This window comes from Bombyx mandarina, chromosome 16 (genome assembly GCF_030267445.1).
Source record: "Bombyx mandarina strain Sakado chromosome 16, ASM3026744v2".
NCBI lineage: Eukaryota > Metazoa > Arthropoda > Insecta > Lepidoptera > Bombycidae > Bombyx > Bombyx mandarina.
In genome coordinates this window covers 5,893,016-5,920,655 of record NC_143222.1, presented here as the reverse complement: position 1 = coordinate 5,920,655, position 27,640 = coordinate 5,893,016, and the positions used below count along the sequence as shown (strand labels likewise).

General features: G+C 36.8%; 4 protein-coding genes across 6 annotated transcripts in view; 3 read left to right on the top strand and 1 right to left on the bottom strand.

The window, feature by feature from the left end:
* The window catches only part of LOC114246790 (ankyrin repeat and FYVE domain-containing protein 1), a 58,240-nt gene that overhangs the window by 15,011 nt on the left and 15,589 nt on the right, over positions 1 to 27,640 (top strand). For both annotated transcript variants that reach the window (XM_028179485.2, XM_089733734.1), the window contains exons 6-8: positions 23,734 to 23,960; positions 24,692 to 24,835; positions 26,725 to 27,094. In XM_028179485.2, coding sequence (XP_028035286.2) covers positions 23,734 to 23,960; positions 24,692 to 24,835; positions 26,725 to 27,094 — 741 coding nt within the window. The remainder of the gene's footprint in view (positions 1 to 23,733; positions 23,961 to 24,691; positions 24,836 to 26,724; positions 27,095 to 27,640) is intronic.
* LOC114246793 (uncharacterized) lies at positions 2,075 to 18,111 on the bottom strand. 2 transcript variants are annotated; one of them, XM_028179487.2, is made up of 5 exons: positions 17,833 to 18,111; positions 11,010 to 11,150; positions 4,565 to 4,738; positions 4,276 to 4,432; positions 2,075 to 3,230 (listed from the first exon to the last, which is right to left on the bottom strand). In XM_028179487.2, exons 2-5 carry the CDS (start codon positions 11,065 to 11,067, stop codon positions 3,107 to 3,109), a joined length of 513 nt encoding a protein of 170 aa, XP_028035288.2. In that variant the 5' UTR covers positions 11,068 to 11,150; positions 17,833 to 18,111; the 3' UTR covers positions 2,075 to 3,106. The 2 variants fall into 2 exon arrangements, with proteins under 2 accessions (XP_028035288.2, XP_028035289.2); XM_028179488.2 differs by lacking the exon at positions 17,833 to 18,111 and adding an exon at positions 12,035 to 12,159.
* On the top strand, positions 5,522 to 7,270 carry LOC114246791 (uncharacterized). Its single transcript, XM_089733925.1, has 3 exons — positions 5,522 to 5,537; positions 6,006 to 6,250; positions 6,401 to 7,270. Exons 1-3 carry the CDS (start codon positions 5,522 to 5,524, stop codon positions 7,121 to 7,123), a joined length of 984 nt encoding a protein of 327 aa, XP_089590051.1. The 3' UTR covers positions 7,124 to 7,270.
* LOC149501287 (uncharacterized) lies at positions 7,170 to 8,028 on the top strand (the record flags this gene model as incomplete). The annotated part of the gene is made up of 1 exon (XM_089733924.1): positions 7,170 to 8,028. A coding segment is annotated over one exon (810 nt), but the record flags the coding sequence as incomplete, so codon positions are not given.

Below are 27,640 nucleotides of genomic sequence, written 5' to 3'. Positions count from 1 at the left end.
TACTTTCGTAAATTTCTTCAATATAAACACAATAATCTCTTTGTTTGTAATGAAAAAGCTCTCAGTTTTATTACTCATTCGCCAGGAACCGCATCCTCAGTATAAATCCATTTAATGTAAACGGTTACGTTGTATGAGCAATAATGTGACGTCTGGCCGGGAGAGTTCAATGAACCGAATCAACATCCCTCTGGATAAATATCTACCTATATTATCGTGGTACCTATATTATATTGAAATGGAAGTGAGCGGGACATGTTGCACGATTAACTGATCATATATGGACCAAAAAAGTTACATTCTGGAACGGTCCCTTAGGCAAAAGAACAAGAGGTAGACCTATAACAAGATGGGAAGACGACATTAAAGCAATAGCCGGTCCAAACTGGAAAAAAGTAGCTGAAGACAGAATCAAATGGGCATCACTGGAGGAGGCCTTCACCCAATCTGGGGTTCCGGTAGATTAAAAACTACATATTATTAAGTAAACATAATTATATAATATTAAGTAAACATATTAATTATATTAAGTAAGCGATAAAAACTGTATAAAAAATTATACTAAAATCAAACATAGATTTAAGTTATGTAAATTTAGTGGAAATAAAAAGGCTTTATTATTATTATATTATCGTAGGTATTACACCCGGATGACCCCCATACTTTTGATAGTAAAAAGTTATCTCGAATTGTTATTTTTATTTTCAGACTGTATTTAACCGTGATTAGAAATTCATAACCTTACCTGGTAGCGTAGTAACGCATTAAAATTAGCGCCATTACTTGAAATTAAGAGCACTAAATTATCACAGAACCTCGCGCCGCCGCGCCGCATGGATCGGCCGCGTGCCAATAGATCGTTCAGTAGTGATTAATAGAATTAATTAAAGTTAATTAAAATATTATCATTATGGTCGAACCATGTAGAAGTAGTCATGGCTGGAGGATGCCATGCTGGAATCGAATTTCATATCCATTTTTTTCCTTCGAAGGCAAAAAAGTTCAAATCTTCTATTTCATTTTACTGTAGCCATTATAAAACACAACATATCTGACAGATTCCTGAATCTCGCTTATGAAATTTTCAAGATAAGTTTGCTTATTAGGTAAATACAAGTTCCGAACAAACAACATTCCCCCTCAGACACAGCCCACTGAGTTTCTCGCCAGATCTTCTCAGTAGGTCGCGTTTCCGATCCGGTAGTAGAAGCACGGCTCTTGCTAGGGTTCGTGTTAGCAACGTCGTCAGGTTTGAGCCCCGTGAGCTCATCTACTAGTTAAGGTTACGCTGATATAGCTTCCCAAGGCTCTCAGCTTAGGTAGGAAAAAAAAAAACAACATTCGGACCGTTGGTCTACCGAGCATTATCACCCGCTCGGTGGAAGATCTTCCTTTTGGCGTTAAACCTACCAAAGTACCTTCATTTTTACTGGTGGCAGAGCGTCTTGTGAGCCCCAACGGATAGATACCGCCATCCTGCTTATTGTTGCCGCGAAGCAGAAATGGGTTTCGAGCATTTGAAATTGTTCGAACACTTAAGTTGTTGATGTCTATGGGCTCCGGAAATTACTCGAAACCAGGTGGGCCGTAAGACTGTCCACTATTCTAAGCAAAAATTGATTTTAATATTATTATGAAATTAACACCCGGCCTCCTTAATTGAATATCATAGCAATCGTCGGATCTACGTAATTATGAAGTTACACCACCTGTAATGCATCTATGCAGAAAATGTAGATAATTCAATAGATAAATAAAAGACTCGAATATTGTATTTGTTCGTGATGTTCTTTTAACAATCATAGATCTTACCGGTTACTTAGTTTTGTTATCAACCATATCTCATAATACTCGTAATGAGAAATAGTATAATTTTGTTGCTGTAAATAAAAACATAAGCTGTCCGATATATAATTTGAACTTACCGTTCATCCGTGTGTCAAGTGCTGACTACTAAGCCACGACAAGACTACCAAAAACTTATATTCATATACTCACAAGTGCTCCCGAAAAGTTTGCCTCTTTTGGATGGTTAGGCGGGAGTGTAGGAATTGTATAAACAACAGACGCATTATAAGTATTAGGCTTTTATTACTTCCCTCTTTTATCACAATAATAACATTAAAATTTAATATAACTTAAAATCGGTACGAAATATATTATACTTTGTAATATTTTAAAGAAGGTTTAAATGTCTATCGACATACAGCTCTCATGATAATTCGAACAAAGTTTAATCTGACTACTTATTCTTATATGCAGTTACCGTAGTTCGTTCATTTTAAGATCAAGTTTTTATTTCATTATAGACTTTCATTACATTCTGGTCTAAAGGTGAATAGTCAACACCAAGCTATGCTATGCTGTGCTGTCCTTTGCTTTGCTATGTTCCGAATCTATTGGCACTACACTGGATAAAATGACTATGAGAATAAAAAAAGAAATTTTTCAACTTGCGTTAATTTACATGCCAATGGATTGGTACTCATCTCCGTCGAGATGGCTACTGCAGCAGACGTATTCAATAAACTCCCCTCCACGGTGTTTACCGAGCGCTTATGACATGTCCTTCTTCAAACGAGGCTTGCGGAGAGTCAATGGTAGGCAGCGGCCTGGCTCTGCCCTTGACATTGCTGACGTCCATGAGCGGTGGTAACCACTTACCATCAGGTGGGCCGTATGCTTGTCTGCCTAAAAAGGCAATAATTTTGTTTTAAATGAGTCATGCATTTTTAGAATACACTATATCAAGTGGAAGTCATGAGGAAGTACATAGAGAACATTAAACATGAAACTGGTACTACTCAATACATGAAGATTTTGAAATTAATCACTTTTATTAAATAACTATTTTTATATTTCCTGCAACATTCATTGAGGTATTTATCAAAATCACCGATGGTTCCCAATGTGAATGTTGTTACATAGAATATGTAGAAACTCGAAAGACTTAAAACGAACTCGTCCAACTAAACCTATACAAATACAACAAAAAAACATGTCTGTTTTCGTATTATTTACATAAAAATATCACAAATAGCTCTGCGATGAGTCGAGTGAGCGTAATGCGTCATAAATATTAAACTACCTAAGGCAATATTGACAACTACCTAAGACTGTTTATGTATTTCATTAGATTGAACACTACAATGAATCCCATAATGTCGGTGTAGCCTTCGTGAGTCACGGATGGCGAAGAGTTGCAGAGATTGCTACGGCAATAGCAGTATCTGAAAAGAAAAAAAAAATTGAGAAGATCAGACCGGAACAAACGGATATTTTTTCTTATTCACAGTCTACATATTCACTGCCATTGCGATAAATGCTTGTTCACGTGGTATTATTTAATTGAAATAACGTAATTCCGTAGAGATAAAATTTAATTAATTTTTTCACGTAAACAAATAACTTGCATTTAAACCAGGACGTTAGTTACGTGAATAACAAAACAAAACAAAGTAAAAAAACATGAGTCATGATAAATTCTGCGATATACTATACGGACGTTCACAGCAAAAGTTCAGATGAGTAATAATGATCGATCAAATTAAAAATAAATACAACTAACTGCATATTAAAATGGTATGTTTTTATGTGATACTACGGCCCGCTCCGGTTCCGCTCGGGTCTTTAACAAAAATTTCAACGATATTTGACGTTGTTTTATTTTTTTTAAATAAAAGAACACTTATTGCGGCATAACTATAATAGTTAGACATACGCTGTCGCGATGCTTTTTGTAAATAATAATGTGTTGTAGAAAGTCGTAGTACATTATTTTATTCTATCATCAATAGTTTACGCAGGGCACACGATGTAAAGAATATTATAGGTGATATTTTTACACCTTGGTTTACATTTTTGGAGTTTTAGTAAGGATCCCTATTATTTTTTTCAAAAAAGATTATAGCCTATGTTACTCGGGTATAGTGTAGCCTTCAATCAGTGAAAGAATCTTCAAATCGGTTTAGTAGTTTCGGAGCCTATTCAATACAAACAAAGAAACAAATCTTTCCTCTTTATAATATTATTATTTATTTATGTCATATAACAATTCAGTGGAAGCGTTTTGAAGACACATTAACCGCATTCAGATTTTCATTTCGTTCTGAGTTGAGGTAATGTGATTTGAAATATTGTTTCGGTCATTAATAAGAAGGTTTTGTGTACTTAGAGCAATACATAACGTAATTCATATCAAAAATTGAGTTTATTGATAAAGTATTGTTACTACGACAAATTCCGCAAACAATATATTGTATTATGTTTCATTACCTTGTAGGAGTTGTTCTCTGTCCTTTGTCATCAATATCCTGGCAGCCTACTTTGTATGGCTCCATGACTTCCGTTTTCGGGGACCAAACACCATTCTTGTACTCCTGGTAGTCATATTTTTGAGGTGCACAGTCGCGGAGGATCCCTTTTATTCTAACTGGGAAACAATGAATTAGTTTATAATTTGGAAGACATTCTACAGTCTACAGTTACGAAAGAACTTCGGGTTGTATAGTTTGGTTAAATTGGAATACATCGTCTACAATTGCTTTGAAATTATGAAACTAACCTCCGTTCTGAATATCAAGATGAAATTCCTGTTTCATGCACATCGTAGAGTATGGACATTCGACAATAAACTTGTCTGAGTGGTCGAAGTGGACGCAAAGTCGATTCGTGTTGTTGTAGTAGTAACCGAGTGGAGGGTTGATCAGGCACTGGTAGCATTGCAGAGATTGAACCCCTAAAACAAAGTATAAAGGTATATTTGTAAAAGTCGTCGTGACCTTAAGGATAAAACGTCCGGCGCGTTCGTGTCGAGCGATGCACCGGTGTTCGAATCTCAGGCGGGTAGCAATTTTTCTAATAAAATACGCACTCAACAAATGTTCACGATTGACGTCCACGGTGAAGAAATAACATCGCAAAATTATAATTTGCGTAATTATTGATGGTAGGACCTCTTGTGAGTCCATGCGGGTAGGTACCACTACCCTACCTATTTCTACCGTGAAGCAGTAATGCGTTTCGGTTTGAAGTATGGGGCAGCCGTTGTAACTATACTGGAGACCTTAAAACGTATATCTCAAGGTGGGTGGCGCATTTACGTTGTAGATGTCTATGGGCTCCAGTAACCACTTAACACCAGGTGGGCTGTGAGCTCGTCCACTCACCTAAGCAATAGATTTCTAAAACGGAGAATTTCAATTGCACTTAATTTTGGAATATATTATTGTATAAAATATTCATTTAATTGCTGTGAATCAATCGGGTTGGAACCGCTAAGTTTAATCATCGTCTTCCAAGACTCGTTGCTGCCGAGCAATGTACGCACAACGGTCGATAGTGACAAGTCCGTTCCAATTTGGGCAATGAAGATACGACGTAACCCCTCTCAAGCGGAGCAGGCTGCGAGCGTTTGCTTCACGTGTCCTCGTCGTAGGCGCAATGATGGCATTCCCATCGTCGGCTCCACCCCGGCAATAAAGTGCAGGTAATAGCCGAAACAACCATCACTTGTGAGGACATGTGTCAGACAGAAGGTGAGACGTCTTCGGTGTTTCGTGAATCACCCAGTCCGCTAGGATCGTCGTCCTCAGACCGGCAGTCGGGTCCGCAAGAATTATTTATTACTATAATCTATATATTAATACGTGAAGCAAAAACTTTGTACCCCCTTTTTACGAAAATTGCGCGGACGGAGGGTTATAAAATTTCCCACACTTATAGAGGAGTGCAGAATGCTAATATTTTTTTAAATTATGCGTACAATAAATAAATTAATAAAACATTACACACACTACCATGTATTTGACACACACACACACACATATATATACACATATATATTATTATATTACACGTAATCTAAGTTGTCTATATCGAAGTGTCAAAAAAAATTCAATTATTTATTTGTTTATTTCATCAGTTTCGTAAATATCTATCTATAAGGCCGTGAATAATGTCACCAATATTGTTGAAGTGTATTTTATTTGCGTCCGTTTTAAAAGGTTTCTGCGTAGATTTAGACTACTACGTCGATTACGAGAATGAAAAATACGAAAACACAGAGATATCACTAGATTCGCGTAAATCTGGTGATAATGATGAATTATTGCATAACAACAGGTCACTTAATAATGTCGTACAACATACTGAATGCGTCGGTAATAACAACTCAAGTATACTAAATCCTAATAGAATTTTGGCAAACAATACATCTGTTGTGAACGAAAGCCTTATAAAGAAATCACAGGTGATTGACGATATATCTTGCATAAGAAATTCGACGGATTTGATTCAAAAGTTATATTTTTACGACCTTTTTGATTATCCTTCATCAACATTTCAACATGTTGAAAATAGTACAAATATTGCTTTTCATGCCACTGGTACTATTTTTCAGAATGGCAAGGATAATAACTATAATAGCGCTGAAGGAAACAGTACACTCAATTTCAAAAATTTGCAACCAGCCGTTGTTAAATGGCCAATCAACCAAATCAATAATGATGTTTTGCCAGTAAACCGAATCAATGCTAACGTATGGTATGTTGCAGAAGACTATCCATGTTGGAACTTACCAATACTATACGGTAAATTACCAGAAAGAAAGAGGGCTTCCTCTGTATTTTTCACGAAGGGACAACTATTAGAAAATGTCATTGATGACGGACTTCAAATACCACATGATTCAATTTCATATACTAGATGGCGCTACCAGAGAAGTAACAAGTGGTGTCAAGATGAACCGTGCTACGGTGACCATACGCTATGTTTGTTTCCAATTAAAAAGAATTCTGCTATGTGTGACAAAAACTACGTAGTGGTAGCACCGAATAATAATGAAAGGATCGTCTTAGTCAATACTTTGAACTCAATGCGAAACGAGATTGCCCGTGGAACATCTAAGGACTATAAACATTTGCCTACTGCCGCTAACATGAAGCAAATTATGTACGACCAAGATTTGGAAAAAATGGCAAAGGCGTGGCTCCAGCAGTGCTTGCCCGGTCATCCCCCGTGTTCAGCACTCGGATCTAACTATGTCACGCAACTAGAATGTACAAGATATGGAAATGATTGCTGTATATATAACAAAAAATATAATTATGGATCTAAATGGTAAAATTTTACAAAATATATTATTAAAGTAAAATGTTTTCATATTTTAAACTGTTTCTTTATCTTTAAGCATACCTTTGCCGGAGTGTTTCGTGCCTGCAATCGTTGGTTGTGTCCATGTTTGGTTTTTAAGCGCTGCTCGGAAATTGAATAAACGTGATATTGAATGCGGACATATATCAGCGTCAACTTTTCAAACAATACAAATACTTCGGGCTAATACTGATCGTATAGGATGTGCGTGCGGTAAGAAAACAAACGGTGATGTAAGAGTAGTCTGCAATTTTGCACCAGGGGCACATTTTTACATAGAAACAAAATTATATTGTGGTTTTATTCAACATGAAGATCTCATGAAAAACATATATAACTACATGGAAACTGACAATAAAGATGAAATGATCTTGTCATTATTAAAAATCGAATTTAAAATGATATTTCAACATTTGCCGCGTTTTTATAATGTAACAAACATTACAAATTCAGTACATTACGTCAGTAAAGTATTGGATCAATTAGAACATTTAAATATTCGGAAGATATATAAAGAAAACTGGTATCGAAAACAAACAGAAATGTATTCGAATGAAACAGAAGCAATGATTGCCAGGCTCGTGACCAAATATATTTTTCATGAAGATGATAGAACTGTGTGTGATACGGATAGACCTGTATACATTATTGGGCAACCTGCATCTCAATGTGTTGAAAAAAGTCGAGGACTTACGTCACTTTGTTACGATTTTAATGAACCCACGCCTGGGTACAGGCTCGCGGCCGTTGTCGCACCGGCAATTTTATTTCTCTTAATACTGTATAATTTATTCAGTGGAGTCATGAGACAGAATAATTATTATTAAAGACTTAACAATATTTTACAATAAAAAGTCATGATAATTTTAAAAAAAACAACGTAGTTGGTTAAGACACTAAAATAATTTTCGACTTATTTTAATTGGTCCTTCATTAAATTTTACCAGGAAATTATAATTCAGGGTACCTTAATAATCTGTGGTATTGATAATTAGAATAATACGTATGGGATCTCAGCCTTTCGACTACAGATACTGTCCCTGTACTGAGTGACTGTACTTCTTGGCATAATGCTACTGCGACTTAACAGCCGTCAGAGAAAACAATTGAGCCTTCAAGGTGGTCGGCAGCCTTTACGTTGTGTAGCCTATAGATGTCGAAAACCACATAACACCAGAACAGCTGTCAGTCTGTTCACTCAGCTAAGCTATAAAAAATGTTTTCATTAGTAAATAGTGAAATACATAAATCCCTTGGAGCCTTTATTGCCTAAACGCTGGTTAGGGCTTTTTACCGAATAAAACCAACGATGTATAATTGTCTATAAAAAAAAGTAGTGAACAGTGTAAATTAAAAAGTTATGTATTGTGTTCATAGTTTTCTATTCTTGTAACAATCGGAACAAATTGAAATCGTTCCATTAAAATAGTTATCACTGGCGCACGCATTTTGTAGACACACTGAATCTGTTCTCAACTTCGAAATTAATTAGGAAATGAATAATTATACACATTTAAGATAAACAATTAAGTAGGAAAATCGACACCAAACTCGGCTTCTGCAACATGTTTAAACAGACAAGAAGCTAATAATTGCTAGTCGGGTCGCGCAGACCCAGTTTTGTTATAGTTTTATACTTAATATTATAATATGTTCTTGTATAGTTGGTTAACTAAACCATTTTTATCATAATTATAGAATGAAGAAAACACTTTTACCTCTTTATATCACTGTTTTGCTATAGTAAAAGCGAAAACGGTAGATAATCCACTTCAGAGATATTCACCGCTATAGATTTAGTCAATAAATCTTTTTTTTTAATGGTGGTAGAACGTCTTGTGATTCCGCATGGGAAGTACCACCACCCCGCCTATTTCTGCCGTGAAGCAATAAATCGTTCCGGTTTCAAGGGTGCGACAGCTGTTGTACTGTTAAAACTGAGACCTTAGAACTCTTGTCTTGAGGTGGGTGAGGCATTTACGTTTTAGATGTCAATGGGCTCCAATAACCACTTAACACGAGGTAGGCCGTGAACTTGTCCACCCATCTAAGCAATAAAATAAAATAAAGTTGTTAGATTGGCACAACTGTTTTCCATTTTGGCCGGAGCTAGAGTTGCACCTGTCATTGCAGATTTAATACAATCCTGTTTTTAGTTATATCTTAAATAGTGTGCATTACCAATTTCATAATGGACAAAGAGTTATATCGAATAAGAAGTTTGTCTTAAATTATGCTTCGCTAATAGAATTTTGTGTTCGGAGTCATTGAAAATGTTAAAGAAGGCTTACGGTGAATCGACTTTATTACAAACATGTTATATGTGCATAATATGTATAACTTTGTGCAACCCTTATGGGTGGCACAAAGCGTACAAAAGCGAGCTAGATGTAATGGAATATTTACCTTGTTCTGGCTGCCCATCAACGTCTGCAACTAAAATTAACGTCGCAACAGTCTGTAACTAACTAACTCTCTAACTAACAATCCTCATTTAAGTTTGAGAGAGGAGAGGGCCGAACTTTCAGTGTTTCATGAATCAGCTTATACCGTTTTATATAATCATTTGGGTATGAAACATGTTACACGTCTTAAAGTAGGATGGGGCCCTTGGGCACACAAGAATTTGAGGCCCTTTTGGAAAGTAAAAAAAGCGAATTATAATAACATTTTTTTACTGAGTATGATCATTTATTGTAGGTAATGAAATACAGTATGATATAATATGTCATTAATGATATTAGAATGCTGCTGGTTTTTTGGTTACGATTTCGATAACGGTTTCTTCCGGGATTTCTGTTGAGCAAAATCTTCTATTATAAGCATAGTATATGCCTTGTAAATACCTTCTGATTACTGATTTGTGAAAAAAGTGTAACGTGCCCGACAAAAATGTTTTGAGAGTAAACGTGTGAGAGAAATTGTCGGTCTTTCGGGGCCCCCTGAGAATGGGGGCCCTGGGCACGGGCCCCGTGTGCCCTTATGGTAAAGACGGTATTGCATGTTACCAGCTAGTTCCAAAAGACCTGAGTTTTCTTCACAAATTCAATCGCATAAGAGTCGTTGAGGACATGTTAGAATGAGTCGATTTCGACTCAACATTAAAGAAACTCAATGCTACTGATGACGAGACATACCTTTACGGGTTTGGTAGGCAAACAGTCAACAATATTGGGAGTGGCGCCTTCCATTTAAACCAAAACCGAAAAAACCATGCCAATCAAACCATGCCGATCAAGTCAATCAAAAGTCAAAGTCTTTGCTTGTTTTGTTTGACTATCGCTGTGTTCGGAATTCTTGCCGGGAGATCAAACAGTAAATAAATAATATTATTTAAGCGTTATGGGGAATTTGTAGAAAGTAAATTCTTGGTTTTTGTACCACGATTATGCACCTTCCCATAAGGGAATCATTGTGAACGAATTTTTCACCAAAAACCCAACAAGTAACCAACCACCTTATTCACCAAAGATCGCTCCACCCGACTTCTTTCTTTTTCCTAAACTCAAATTATCACTTCGTGGCACCATGAAGGAGCATACTTTGCATGAATTACTAACATTTTGTGTATTTTCTCGGAATTTTCTTGATAGAGTAGCACAAATGCTCAGAAGAAAAAAGAAAGATATTTGTTCGCATATTTATCTAATTCATTTCATTCTTTGTAAATATTAAGATGTACGTATTTGTGTACAGTGAGAGATAAGATGTAAGGCTACACGTATTTCAGCCTACTTAAATCGCTCAAGTCCAATGAACTTGAAATTGTTGTGAATGTTATTTTTAAAAATTTGCACCTCCCACAAAACTAGTTTTAAATGATACAAGATACATTACAACATACGTTAAACACTAACCTGTATTTGTCAAGGATAATATAATCAAAACGATAGCTATCAAGTACTGCTCGGTCATATTAAATTTCACTGTCACTTTTTTATTATCACTTCACCAATTACACGACGCGTTGTGTTTCTTCGGCGAATGATTGCAGAGATCTGAAAAGAAAACAAAATGATAATATGGTATGTCAAGGACTTTGAAACGACTTGGGTCAGGTCGTTTCGTTGGTAAGCACAGAAACAACTTTTGTGGTCTAGATGCGTCTACAATTACTTAATGCAATGCGTGCTTGTATTTATGCTGCACTTATAATATATCATTTCAACAAAAAAAATGTTAAGCTTATTTTATCACAGTTCCAAGACCTTTTTTTTTTTTTTTTTTGTATACTTTTACTGTATTATTTAATATTTTAGCTAATACAACTCGCGCATAGTGATGTGCTTGGAACGGTCATCGTTATTGCAGCTATGCCGTAATGCATCGGTAATACTCAATATTATAATAATATTATGTACTGCGTGGTGAATTGGCGCAGTTGCCGGTCGTGTTCGTTTCAAGGTCCTAACATGTTTGCCTGGCCTTTCTCTGAATCAAAATGTATACGTGCTAAGATATCGATCGAGAATTATAAATTAATCTGTTTTTTTAATCTAAATATGTTTTGGATTTTGATCATATTGGCATTCCATATGAAATACTTTTGCTTAAGTTTTTGTATGAAAATAATTTTTATTTTAATTCAATATGTGCTGTTGTATGTATGTTTATAAAACATGTATTTGTAAATAAAATTGTATACGTATGATTAGGTTTTCTATTACTTTAAAAAAAATTGTAAGAAATCCTAGTGCTATTATGATCAATTTTGAATTTCAAAAGCTTAAGTACGATTGAATAGAATAACCTTCAGCCGTTTTATTTTTATTCCAAGGAATATACTAGCAATGCTATTAATTATGAACTTTACTCGCTTGTTGTAATTCAAATCAGTTTCTAATTATTCAAATTTACTGACTGGATTATATATTAAAATTACCTTTGTGTAATCTCATAACAACTTGAGGCTAATTGGAAAAGAACTGAACTGCACAAATTCACGTCATAAGAATTACAAAATACCGCTCGGTATTGCGTACACAAACGTCAACCATGCAATAGTTTTCAATACAAAATGAAACTAAAAATTCACGTGTGCAATGCAACAAAGTTAATACACTTTGAAAGTTTCTTAAGCGGCAAGCGTTTAATCTCCTCTTGTATGTATATGCATGAAATATTATTATTAAAAAAAAAAAAAACCGAAATGTGAGAATGTTTGAAGCACACATTGTTCACAATTGAAAAGTAAAATTGTTAATTCTATTATTTCATATGACGTTAACACAGTGACACAAATATTATGATCAGCATTTTGGTGTTAGTCTGTTTTATTGATCCGGTTTTGGTGTTTCTGCAACATGCTAAAATTACGTCAGCTATTTTTCTTTAACAGCAGGTTAAGGACAAAGAAACCTGTTGAGCTATTTCGTCTGTCACAAGGCCTATTCACGCGTACCGTGTACGAATTCCGTGAATATTTAAACTAACCATTGCTCATTCTAATATTTAAAACTAAATCAGTTTGTTCATTTACATTTATTTATTCAAATTTAAATACAAAAAAATAATTAAGTTAAAGTAAAATTATTGAAAAATCGGAATAGAAAAACGTGCTCAATAATAAAGAACTTTCTCAACAAGTACCTTTGCTGAATTTGTGGTAAATGAATATTACTTTCGACTTAAAAATATTAAATATATCAATATATTTTCAGTATATAATTTTATCAATCTGGCTACTAAGTAATATAGAACAGTAAAAAAAAACACGACACAATTGTTAACTCTGAATCGCGTGATATCTATGATATAATAATTTGTAACAGATCATGTGGGATTTTATTAATTAACGTCTATTAATTCAACCGTGACGTGACTCAAAAGAGTGAACCATACGTAGGTGTTATTGGTCACGTGAAAAGCTTGAAACTTTTAAGCTCTGACTGCAGGAAGATTAGTTATCTCTTTGGAAAAAATAAAGAAAATTTTAATATTGTGTGAAGCCGTTGCCGAAATGATAAGACGCATGGTATACACGTATTGAACGATGTGTCGATTTTTTTATTTCAATGCAGACCAATGCATTTCACAATTCCACTAATGGACTCTGAATCAAATCTGATCAAGTCTAATTCTACCTTTAAAATTATTGTAATAAAAGTACTCCACTGATTGTATACGAAGTGTCTGACCGTAAATTAAATTCGCTAACACTAAATGAATACATTTGAAATGAGTAAGAGTTCTAAGAAATATGTTACTGTTGCATACGAATAGAATATACATTAGTGCCAACTGCGCCCACACTTGTAAAACTTAAGAGTTCAAGCATTCAAGTTCATTCACACGATGAGTAATAAAATTGTATGATGTATTTATACAAAAACCATATACACCATTTTTAAATCTTTTTAAATTTATAAAGATGAGGGTAGTTCCAACTTGGAATTTAAGTTAAAAAACCGGACTTTTTGGCGGGAACGCGAGGAATGAAGTTGTGTGATTTGTTTTATTTTGTCTATTTAGTGTTTCTTCAGGTTTAAATGTGTAATAATGGTGGTTTATTAACTGTTTAATATCTGTGAAAGTGCACAAATGTGGGAAAATGAAACAAAGCTGCTGGACGTAACTTCTCGGGTTCCTCCAAAAAGTCCACTGAAAAAATCTCAGTAAATGACCACCATTTTACTGCGATTATATTTCATCCCATATCATCTCATTTCATTAAATTTCATCCCAGTTGATTAAATCTCAAATTAATCATCTTCATTTCATTTCACTCCATATTATCATTTTTCATAAAATTAAGAATATAAAGTAAAATAAGACATGACTTAAAGGTCTTAGTTACCAGGTCATAAAATCTCTTAAAAAAAAGTAAAAAAACCTTAAGATAAAAAAACCAATACTGAGTTGTATCTACACATATTATGTTCAGAACGATCTGCGAGATATCGTAATATAATATATAGATGGTGGTAAAGCATATTGTAGCTCTATATCGGTTTGGTAATAACCTCGAAGCATTCTTTTGTTCCGTCGCTTCGCTGTAGAAATAGGTATTATGATGACGTGGAAGCTCAAAATGCAAGCCCACCGAGTTCCACGTCGGTTTTTTTTTTTATTTCCCTTGTAGGCAGACGAGCGCACGGCCCACTGGTGAGTGGTTAGCATCGCCAATACCAGGGGCAGAGCCAAGCCGCTGCCTACTTCTTCTCAGTAGGTTCGCTATTCCAATCCAGTGGTAAATTCTGCGAAGCACTACTCTTGCTAGGGCTAGTGTTAGCAAATTCTCTCAGGTTGTGCCCGTGAGCTCCCCTACCCGTCCAGGCGTAGCTGGAATAGCCTCTTAGTCTACCAGCGAATAGGTAGGGGGAAAAAAAATCATAATGCAAATTATCTATAGTAATTAATTACATACTTAAAACATAATAATTGAGCCATCATTAAATCGATCTCTCCCGAGGCCTAACAGCTTGGGTATAGCTGCTTCGCGAATCTACCACTAGATCGGAATCGCGACCCTCAGCAGATTCAGTGAAAAATTCACCAGGCTGATACTACTGGACAAGAGCCTAGTCGAACTCTTCGACGAGTACCGTGAACTTTTTTGTGGCTGCTACTAGCGATAGAACTAGTATCATATTGCTCATAGGGAAAAGGAGCGAACGAGGATATCAGAGTTGCATTCCCATGCCTTACAAACTTCTAATATATAAAATTGCTGGATAGACAGTTATCAGTCAAGATCCTCTGAAATCTGTTTTTATTGTATAAAAACTCTGTAAATATGTAGTTTAAAATATACATTACTGTACAATTTAACCTTTCAAACTCGCTTGATTATTTGTGTATTTATTCATAGCATTCTAGAAAATAACATTGAATTTTTAGAGGTTAATTAATTCCTTAAACGTAAGTAAAATAATTAAACACTCATACATAGAACAAACGTTTACGTCTACGTTTTCATAAGTACAATTACCATTCTGATAAGTTTTTTTTATTTTTTATTGCTTCGATGGGTGGACGAGCTCACAGCCCACCTGGTGTTAAGTGGTTACCGGAGCCCATAGACATCCACAACGTAAATGCGCCACCCACCTTGAGATACAAGTTCTAAGGTCTCAAGTATAGTTACAACGGCTGCCCCACCCTTCAAACCCAAACGCATGACTGCTTCACGGTAGAAATAGACAGGGTGGTGATACCCACGCGCGCGGACTCACAAGAGGTCCTACCACCAGTAAGAATCTGTATTATATGCTACCTACGTGTGAATAGGGATTGAAATCAAAATGGCATTGACTCACGCTGATTGACTCAACTCTTGTCAATACATATTATACATTGCAACCTTGAATAGTTTATTAATGCAGGTGAATCAGTCAATGTCTTTAGTTCAAAGTCAAAAGTACAATAAAATTTTATTGGGCATTGTAAGTATAATACAAATCGTGAATTTAGTTAGTCCCTATTGTAAGCTTGTGCTTGCTATATTTAACGCGTAATAAATATTTCTTCATAGTTATCACAGACGCTTTTAACATTTACATTATCTTCTATTATGCGTCTAGCTTCCGTATGCGGACTTTATGGAGCAATCAGACTATTCCGGGGCTCTGATCCTCGGACGGGAGTGAAAATTTTAAAGTTAATACGTTCATACTTAAGACGTCTTGGCGATAAATGTTCAAGCATTATTTATAGATTTACATACTATAAGGCGTATTGTGAATTCGCATGTGTATTCTGTCTATTTTTACCGCAAAAATTTACTGGTGGTAGGACCTCTTGTGAGTCCGCACGGGTAGGTACCACCGCCCCACCTATTTCTGCCGTGAAGCAGTAATGCGTTTCGGTTTGAAGGGTGGGGCAGCCCTTGTAACTATACTTGAGACCTTAGAACTTATATCTCAAGGTGGGTGGCGCGTTTACGTTGTAGATGTCTATGGGCTCCAGTAACCACTTAACACCAGGTGGGCTGTGAGCTCGTCCATCCATCTAAGCAATAAAAAATAAAAATAAAAACAATCATGCGTTTTAGCTTGAATTATTGGACAATAATGATAAAACCCTTGTCTGCCCAACTAGAGAAATACAATTTATATTATACGGTGCAGTTAAAAAAGGCTTTCGGTTGGCCTTAGGTTTTACTATATGCCCACGCTATTGTCCATATATGATCGCTTCGTGTGTTCCATACAAATGCTAAAGAAGATCGAAGTTCTAATTCTACTATATCTAAATCTAGGCAAGACGTGTTACAAGCCCATACGGGTGGGTAATACCGTCCAGCCTATTACTGCCATGAGCTAATCAGGCACTTCGGATAGAAGAGTAGTGACAGCGGTTGTACCAAACACCAATAGTATCCATAGGCAACCAAACAACAATTTTTTTTTTATAAGGAACTAGCTGACCGGCAGACTTCGTAGTGCCTCAATCGATAAATAAAAGACCTAAACTTTTATATAGAATAAACTTAAAATAAACAAAAGGAATCCGTCCGACGGGGGACACGTCAAAGGGAAAACAAAATTGTTATTTTTATTTAATTCCGAGAATTTTCATATTTTTATACCTTTTAAACCTTCTCTGGACTTCCACAAATAATTCAAGACCAAAATTAGCCAAATCGGTCAAGCCGTTTTCATGTTATGTCGTGACAACGGAAAACGGGTTTCATTTTTATATATATAGATGAAAATTTAATAACTATTCACGTCAAGCAAAACGTCAAGGTAATTCTATGTAATCAATCGTTTTGTATTTATTGTAAGATTTATGATTAGCTCATCGTTTATTTTGGCCTCAAGTGACGTAACACGTAATGAAATTACAATCAGCTGAGCTTTGTAAAAATATGCGCCTAAATTTCAAAATATTATTAATAAAAATTCTTCAATTTCCTATTCTTGTCTCCAAGGAGGCAGCGATATTTAAAACATAGCGGTAAAAATTTCGATAAATAGATACACCAGTTTGGCCGTGAACTCATTTTCCTAACTTAACTAGTAAAATTATAAATATGTTCCTAACTATAGTATTCATAAAGATATGGGTACAATTTCTTAGACGATCCACAAGCTCGTGAATCATCTCACAACTAGATACTAGTACATACATACAACTATATAGTACATAAAACGTGTCAGTACAAAGTGTATACACGATACAAGAGAATTATGTTTACTAAGCTTAACAAGATCACGGTTGATCTGTATGCTTTACGTCACCGAATACCTTGCTGCTTGTACTTGTATTTAATAGTTAAGAGTATGACGAAAACAAGCACTTAGCTCTCGTGGAGATCACGCAGATACTCGATGTGTGATCAAATGACGTCATTGTTGTATTATTGAGTTAAACATTTATAATAACACTATCCTAGAAAATAAAGTAATAAAAAATATTGTATTGTATTGATAAATTTGATACTTTAACTATAAATGAGACCTTACAACTTATATCTCAAGGTGGGTTGCGCATTTACGTTGTAGATGTCTATGGGCTCCAGTAACCACTTAACACCAGGTGGGCTGTGAGCTCGTCCACACATCTAAGCAATAAATAAATAGAAAAATAATATATATATAAATTTATCGACTTCAATTGTTAATAAAGTAATACACTCAGTTTTCTATGGATGTTTAAGTATTGAGTTTTGGTAATAATAGTAATGTTGGCATAAAGGTTTTTCGAAAATTATATTATTATAAGCACGCAACTTACTTTGATGAACTATAATCAGCATACAATTTTCAATACATTCTCCAAACACTTTTTGGCCAAGATAATACAAAACGTTGTCAATACGAAAAACATATAAAATAATCAATAATAGATGTACTTTGATATAAGGTTAAACGTATTATGATGGAACGCTCAATTTGATTCCATAGAATTTACACAGACACTTGTAGTAATTAATTAGTATCGTAAATCAGCACGTGTGTTGTGCGTTTCGTGAAAGAACGCGAGCGGGTCCGTATGTCGACAAGAAACAACTGAGCAGTTTAATGATCAGTGCTCACCGCTGCTGCGGTGCTGGTAAACACGCACGTTTCGATTCATTTCGTAAGGCCGGCTGTCTAGCGTTTTATTTGCGGGTCGCCGCCGATCGCAAGGATTTTGGTGCCAAAAATGTATAGTTTGCGCGTTGAATGGGTTAGAGGATGTTTAAAGGCTTTTCACAAAAAAAAAAAAACAACATATTGGTGCATCAAGCATCGTGTACTTGCACTTGCACTGCCATTATAGAGGGACCGGCATCTTTGAGCCGCATGAGATTGAGTTTTTTTTTTTTTGCTTCGATGTGTGGACGAGCTCGCAGCCCACCTGGTGTTAAGTGTTTACTGGAGCCCATACACATCTACAACCCAAATGTGCCACCCACCTTGAGATATAAGTTCTAAGGTCTCAGTATAGTCACAACGGCTGCCCCACCCTTCGAACCGAAACGCATTACTGCTTCACGGCAGAAATAGGCGGGGCGGTGGTACCTACCCGTGCGGACTTACAAGAGGTCCTACCACCAGTAAGATGTGGATGTCCTGAGCCACACGTGCGCTACACTGAAGGAAATAAGATGGGTTTTTTTTCCTACCTATGCTGATAGCTTTCAGAGGCTATTTCAGCTTCTCCTTGACGTGTAGTGAGCTCACCGGGCTCAAACCGGGATGTTGCTAGCACTGGCCCTAGCAAGAGCAGTGCTTCGCAGAATCTACCACCGGATCGGAAACTCGACCCACTGAGAAGTTCCGGCGAGAAAGTCAGTGGGCTGTATCTATGGGTTAATTTACTCGTCGAGCCCTTCGTCTCAAGCGACGGGCTAGTCGAGGACGGTGACCGGTGGTTGAGGTACCTACCTAAAAGCACCGTCAATGGATCGGGAGGATCCGTAATGACGTGCTTAGAGCTAAAACGGCTTATATTACAAGTCAGGCTTCGATGTTTCAAAGCGAGCTGCAGCATTCACGTCTTCATGCTATTGCATGCATAATATAAGCTCTAGTATATTAACCATTTATGAACAGATGTGCCGTGAACTCGCTTGTCTATCTAGTAAAAAATGTTATAGTTGTTTTTTATCTTCAGCTGTCTGTGAGTAACTTCATTGAACTTATACATGACTTAACCTAGTATCCATCACATAATAAGTAGCCGTTCGCGGAAGCTGGAATAGCCCCTTAGGTTACCAACGAATATGTAGGGGCTTAATAAAATAATAATAATAATAATATTTATAACAAGATTATTACTTGCCTTTTGGTCTGCTTTGACTATTCATTTAGGTAATGGCTGAGCACCTGAAATCTTATGATCGTGTTTTTTTTTTAATTTAATTCGATTGACCACTTATAAGTACCCTATGAAAATAGGTGGTAAATGATCGTTTTGAAATAAAATGCGTGAACACGTGTTCTATAATCAGAAAATGAATGACGGGGTTTTGATGCTTTTAATAAAACTCTTAAAAAGATAAAAATGTGTATATAAATAGAACAGACTGTTTGCGTACGTTGGAGAAACTGCACTGTTTTTTTTTTTTTTTTTTTTTTTCCTACCTAAGCTGAGAGCCTTGAGAGGCTATGTCAGCGTAACCCTAACTTTTGTAGGTGAGCTCACGGGGCTCAAACCTGATGACGTTGCTAACACGAACCCTAGCAAGAGTCGTGCTTCGCAGAATCTACCACCGGATCGGAAACGCGACCCACTGAGAAGATCCGGCGAGAAACTCAGTGGGCTGTGTCTGAGAGTTAATTTACTCGTCGAGCCCTTCGTCGCAAGCGACGGGTTCGACGAGAACGGTGACCGGTGCTTGAATTACCTAAAAGCACCGTTAGTGGATCGGGCGGATCCGAGATGACGTGTTTTGGGCGACGTCGACTGCTTTCCATTCTGTCCGCAGGATCGGGAATGTAGTTACCGGCGGCCACGATGAGAGGGTTCTCGTGTCGTGCCGCTTTATCGAAGTGGCGCATGGACGCCGACTGCAGATACTTACTGATGGACTCTAAGTCCAGGTCGTCATGGAGGTCGACGTTCCTGACGAACCACGGGGCTCCGACGGCTATCCTGCAAAAACGGGATTGAATAATTTGGAATGACTTTAAGTGAGTGCGGGCCGCGTGAGCGAACACTACACTTGCATAGGTCATGACGGGGCGTATGCAAGTTTTGTAGAGCGTCACCTTATTTCTAAGGGACATTTTACTTCGCCTACATATCATCGGGTAGAGACGTCCTAGAATGAAGGCGGCACGATCGCGTACCGTCTTGATGTGGGGGCGGAATGTCATCCTACTGTCGAGGGTGACGCCTAAATATTTGACCTTCGGGGCCCACGGTATGGGCTGGTCGAACATCGTGATTGGGCGAACGGCGGGGGCGGGGGTATTGACGCGCCTAGTCGGAAGGGACTGCACTGTTAATCTCAATTCTTGATTTATCTACTTGATGTTTTAGATATAATTGATGGATAGAAATCAATAACGAAAATGTAGTCGACTATTATTAAACATTTTAAAGATTAACTTATTCTCTTAAAGGGTTTAAACGTTATTATAAATTACGATTCTCGAATAACTGTTTCTCGAAGTATTTACGAAATTCTTATGGTTCAATGATTGCGTCGAATTTTATCGGTTCTCACAAATTATGGTTTTCCATGAATATTTTGCAACGTAAACAACATGACAAAATATTTAATGGAATAATAGTTAAATACTGGTTAATACAAAATTGAATTTTTCCGTCTTCGGCAAGGTCAAATGAGGTTAATGTTTTCCGCAATATATTTTGTATTTTGTCTTTGTTATAAACCGTTCGGTTGTTTTATTTCTTGTTATTAAGTTGGCTAACCAGAGCTCTGTTGCCATATTCGTTTTTACATTTCCCCCATATGAAATCTATATATTAATACGTGAAGCAAATCTTTGTATCCCTTTTTACGAAAATTACAGGGACGGAGGAGTATGAAATTTTCCACACTTATAGAGAATATAGAGAAGAAGCGCACAATGCTAAAATTTTTTTTAAATAATGCATAAAATATACATTAAATCAATAAAGAAAACATTACACACACTAAATACCATGTATTTAACGCACACACGCGTCCATGCTATTTATTGTCAAACTTTTGTTCTTGACGTCTGTGGTCAAATTGAGAATAGATTAAATACTGTTTGTCTTTATTAATATTTTTTATAGTGTAGCCTTGGCAAAATTTGTGATTATAGAAGAGTTTATATTATAGTCGAATTTCGACTACTGCGGGACCTCTAGTTAAATTAATTTTACATTAACAAATTACGCAAGGATAATAATTGAATGTTCGTTACAAATATCGCACAACGAATTGTGTAATCGTGAAAGTAGACTATTGTAATTCATCAAGTTACATTGACGAGTGTTAATGCGACTTGAATTCCGAGCGCTAAGTCTGTCGCGCTCTGTATAATAATATCGGTTCGGTACTTGATTTATTGTTTATCGATGTATATGGGCCGAATAGTAGTATTGGGATTGCGAATTGGAAGTTGCAAAGTAGGTAAATCTTCTGCAAGGTGCGCACGGACGACCTGGTGATATGATAGGGTACATCGTAGAACCGGTGATTGTGGCGAGCCTTTTAGGAGACCTCTTTGCAACAATGATCGCCCTTAGGTGTAAATATATAAAAATATACGAGAGAGCAAAAATGAAAATTTATTCATAATATATAATATTTTTTTACTCAATTATATATTATAATTCTAGCAAATTCATAGCTTAACTGGTCTTGTTAAGTGATTAATGGAACGCATAGAAATTCTTGTTTTGCTGCAGATATTGGGGGAACGTAACGTAATTGTGTTTCACCCACCATTTATTTACGCCTCGAACGCAAGTATTGTTTTTGTCTCTCGCTACTTTTAATCAATTAGTACCCGTTGTTAACTTAAGATGATCATCCGAACTATTACGTCATAGATTTAAAAAAAAAACGCGTGCAAAGGTACTTCATTTGCTGTAGTAACTTTAAAAATATGTTATTTCTCTCTTCTTCCGTAATTAATATTTTAAAAGAACTCAATATTTGATGGTCTCACGTTTTAATATGATGACATTAAAATTTCCTTGAGAATTAATTACGCAAACTAAAGACACTCATTGTTTGCTGTTTTTAATTGCTTGACATTTAAAACTGCATCAAACGTATGATATTTTGCATAAGAATGTACGTTATTGAAGTGAACTTCATATAATAAGATACCTACCTACATTCTACATGCAATAAACATTCAACGGACCAGACTTTGTTCTGCACTTCACCTGTCGCCAATCAGTTGTTTTGACGTTACCGTTGCGTGCTTCCGAGGTTGAACTCGGAGGGGGTCGTCGGATTTTCTAATGCTGCCCGTAACTTGAAACGATTAGAATAAAATTATTTTTACGATTTAATCTCGCGTTCTATATATAGTGTTCTCGAAACTTCGAATGTTTTACGGTTTTCGTCGTCACGGACGACGATAGTTTTGATTATGTCTACGACGCACGGAAACCGAGAAAAATATTAAATGAATTTGTGAATTTAAGTAACATTAAAATAAATTGTAATTCAGTTATAATAATAAAAATATGTTTTTATTTTATTTAAAGCGTTAGGATGGCAGGATTTGTTGATCATTGTATAAATTTTTAATTAATCTTTAGTAATGGATATGGTACAAACATCCCCCCCTTAAATATTGTACTGCAGGCGTACTAGTGGTTTGCTAAAATACCCTACTGACTATCTTAGTTCTTTATCGGAGATCGAACGTCTGAAATGAGCCTAACGGTATATGTATACGGAGTACGACACCTCTTCGTTCAAGTTAGCAATATGGCGATTATTGTCTATGGATTGATTGCTTATTATGGGGGAAAAGGTTTTCTTTACCAGGCTAAGTTTAAAAGCTCAACTTTGGGTAATAACTCTCCCTCTAAAAAGTGTTTTTATAACCCTATGTTATGAACAACAGAAATTACAAGTTCATGCCACAACCTGCCTTGAGACATGAGGTTGAAGCCTCAATCATATTGTGCAATGTCTGAAATTAGAAAGCAAGTTTGACTTCGCGGGGGAAATATGCAGGACGGTGGTAGGTACCGCGGTGTACCCGAAATCATAATAACTTATCGCCACTTCGCCAATAAAAACATTTCTTATTTCGGCCCTGCGTGCCTCGTATAGTAAGTTAACGATTGCCTAATACTTCCTAAATGAATGCAGATGTAACGAATTAACACTGTACAAATACCGGGCAACCTCTAAATATATTTTGACTACAAAATTACTGTTCAAAGTAAATTTTTCGACTATCTATTTTTGGTTTAAAATACGTTCTCTTTTTGTTTTTTTGAATGATATGCAAGTTTTTATGATACTTACATGCACTGAATAAGTTGAATGCTCCCAGTCATTTTTTGCATGTACAAGATTATACATGCAAATTTTTAATGTACAAGAGGTCAATTCACTCAAGAGTTCAGTCACTCTGTCGTATTATCTTATTTGATCTTTACATTATTTAGTTATTGTTCTTTTTAAATATACTTGAGACCTTAAAAATGAAATTTAAAACTCAGGTTTCATTGTTACAGTTAACCGATATAGTGAACGCTATGTCTTCAAGAGGAGAATTACCATTAGAATTAGCGTTGCGAGGCCGAAGCGCTTCTATAGCGACAACTCTTCTACAGCATTGTGCGGACCCCGACTCCAGAGGTCCGCGTGGGAGGACCTTGCTACACAGGGCGATAGATTCACGAGACGCCTTCTCTGCCAAGTTTCTAGTTGACAACGGCGCCGACCCCAATTTGACAACCAAGTAAGGATTTTATCTATTAACTGGCAGACAAGATCTGCTCATACGTCTGTTGTCGTCCGCCTCAAGACATCGTTAGGTCGAAATCACGCATGGGACAGAACAACCGCTAATTTATCGTTAAAATCGAATCACATTTCAGTGATACCAACAGATACAAAGACAAAAGGGAAGTATCACAGGAGTTGGTCTAACAACACATTGCCCGCCGAGTTTCTCGCCGGATCTTCTCAGCGAGTCGAGATTCCGATCCAGTAGTAGATGCATTCGCGAACCAGCTGTCCTTGAGCTGCTAAGTCTCTTCCGGAGGTGTTCGAGCAGCTGTTAGCAAATCCCACCCCTCATGGCCGAGTCTTTGTTCACCTACCTCTCCTGATGAAACTGGGAAGACCTCCGGGTCATCACAAATCCTTCATTCATAAAAACATAAAAATAAAAAAGGTCTAACTAACGACACGCTCCTCTTCTGGCACTAGCGTTATACTTTAATAACTGAAACACATAACAAACATAAGCACAAACGCATAGCGGATAAACAGACATTGATTTTCATTTATATAGAGATTTGTAAATGAATGTTTCTGTAAATTTCATCAATTTTATTAATAGTACCGTAATATTTTACAAAAAAACAAAAAATCTAGATTCGTGAACCACAAGGTCGTTCGTCAAATTGATATCATAATATCGTCTGTATTTTGGTTATTAAAAATATGTTTTTTTTTTCTTTTCAGAGAAGAAGGTGACACGGCATTACATCTGATCGCTTCCCTAACCACGAGTTCGTGTGACGAAGAAACCATGGAACAAATGACTGAAATAGCTGAAACAATGATACAGAAAAACGCGGACATAAACAAACAAAATAGAAAAGGATTGTGAGTAACGCCACGTTATTTTAAGGTCATGCCAGAAGTTATTTAGAATGTCGATCCTTTAGCGTGTCACGTATTTTGTTAATTATAAATAAATAAATAAATAAATATTTACTAACAATCACGCCACGTTAACTGGTCCCGTGATAAGTTCGTAAAGAACTTGTGTTACAGGCACCAGATAACGGAAATAAATGTAAGATTTTTATTATACACATACATATATTTAATATACATCCATAACCCTGGAAAAGACATTTATATTTATCATACAAATATCTTTCCTTGGCGGGATTCGAACCCGCGACCGCCTTGTGTAGTGACCATGTCACTTACCACTACACCAGACGGTCGTTAAATGCGCTTTACGCTTTATTTGTGTACGTTTTATTTTTATTTATTTGGTTTCGTTTTGTTTTTCTTAGGGATGTATTGTGAACTAGTACAAGTACATACCACCATACTATACTATTTCTGGTGCGAAACAATCGTATTTACGTTAGAAATTGATAGGTTTAAGGTGTAGGTTAGTGATTGTATTAACAAATAATCATATCTGCGACCTCATATCTCAAGGTGTGAACCTGTTTGCACTCTGGTTTATAGTCTCTGCTAACAAATGAATATCGTAAATTCGTCTATCGATCTAAGAAGTAATTAAAAAAAATATTGAAATATACACACGACTAAAATTACGCATTAAATGCTCATATCGATTAGTCGAAGGTTTTTTTTTGTTACTTAGTCACGAATCGAGCTCATGGCCTACTTGGTTTTAAGTGGTTAGCAGAGTGCACAGATATCGTACAGAAGTCGTCGTGGCCTAACGGATAAGACGTCCGGTGCATTCGTGTTGAAGCGATGCACCGGTGTTCCAATCCCGCAGGCGGGTACCAATTTTTCTAATGAAATACGTACTCAACAAATGTTCACGATTGACTTCCACGGTGAAGGAATAACATCGTGTAAAAAATGAAACCCGCAAAATTATAATTTGCGTAATTACTGGTGGTAGGACCTCTTGTGAGTCCGCACGGGTAGGTACCACCGCCCCGCCTATTTCTGCCGTGAAGCAGTAATGCGTTTCGGTTTGAAGGGTGGGGCAGCCGTTGTGACTATACTGAGACCTTAGAACTATATCTCAAGGTGTGTGGCGCATTTACGTTGTAGATGTCTATGGGCTCCAGTAACCACTTAACAACAGGTGGGCTGTGAGCTCGTCCACAAAGCTAAGCAATAAAAAAAAAAAAAAAAATATCATAGCGAGACATCAGTTCTGAGTTGTAAATTATAACGGCTATCCCACCCTTCAAACCGGAATATGAAATACCGTTTCGCTGCGGAAGTATACAGAGTGGTTGTACCTACCCGTTTGGGTTCACAATAGGCCCAACCACAAGTTGATTCCGATAATTGAAGTGAAACTTCTAATGCGACTTCCAACAAGGTTGCGTTAAACATTTAACGCTACCATACTAGAAAGAGATAGAGCGAGAGTGAATGCGTGGCACTCAATATACATGTTACAGGCCAGCGCGAGCGTTAGCTATGAGTAGCGTCCAATATTTTAATAAAGTATTTAAAATATACATATTCATTTTTCTATCTATAATTTAAAATATATATAATATAAATGTTGAATATGTCGCCTCTCTTATACATAGCATTCCCTATTACAAGAGCAATCTGATTTAAGGATGAAAAATGAAGAAAACCACACAAATCCACATATCGAAAAAGAAGTTTCACTTCATTCACGTGCACCAAGTTGCACGCGCACCGTTTTTTTTGCTCACAGTTGCACTATAAAATCACTCGTTAGTTTAAAACAAATAATTTGCCACGTCTCAAGATCGAGGTAATTCGATCGATATAAACCGAAATATTTGCAGCACACCCCTACACCAGGCGGTCATAGCGAGGAACCAGAGGATATTCGACATGTTACTGAAACAAGCTTCGCTGGACGCAAACTTACGTACTATAACGGACGAACACCCACCGCTGTACTACGCGCTGGTCGACGACAGACGAGCGTCTATATCGTCTAGTGAGACTTTAGTTATGAACGGCTCCAATCCTTTCGACGCTCCGGTAACCAATAAGGACGCCTTTAGCGAAGATCCCGTGGAAGGGAAGAACGAGGGCGTTGTAGAAAGATCTTTCGCCGCCAAGTTATTGGAGAAGGGATGCATACCGAATCCTTTGTACTCTGGCTGCGGGGACAGTCTTCTGCATATATTAGCCCAGGGGTGGTTTGAGGTGAGTTTGCCTAACAAATATTCATACTATGATAAAAAAGTGTGTGTGTCCGCTCCGACGCACGACTGGAGTTTACTGGATATAAAAAATTAAACGAAACAATACGAGAAATAGTTCTATATTACGACAACACGATACACTACAGATTATTAACAAATTAACGAGACACAAAACAAACGACTAACAAATATATGAAAATACAATAATGAGAGAAACGCGCGATCAGTACGAGGCTTTGTGGCGGACTGCCGGCGCAGCAGCCCGGCGTCACCTGCGATAACGCGGCCGCGCGTTGGCTCCTGATTGGCGCGCGCACGCATCACGCAATCAGGAGCCAATCAGGCGCATAACGCATTTCGTGTGACATGCTAGTACGATTTTGATTGGCGCGCGCACGCATCACGCAATCAGGAGCCAATCAGGCGCATAACGCATTTCGTGTGACATGCTAGTACGATTTTGATTGGCGCGCGCACGCATCACGCAATCAGGAGCCAATCAGGCGCATAACGCATTTCGTGTGACATGCTAGTACGATTTTGGTCC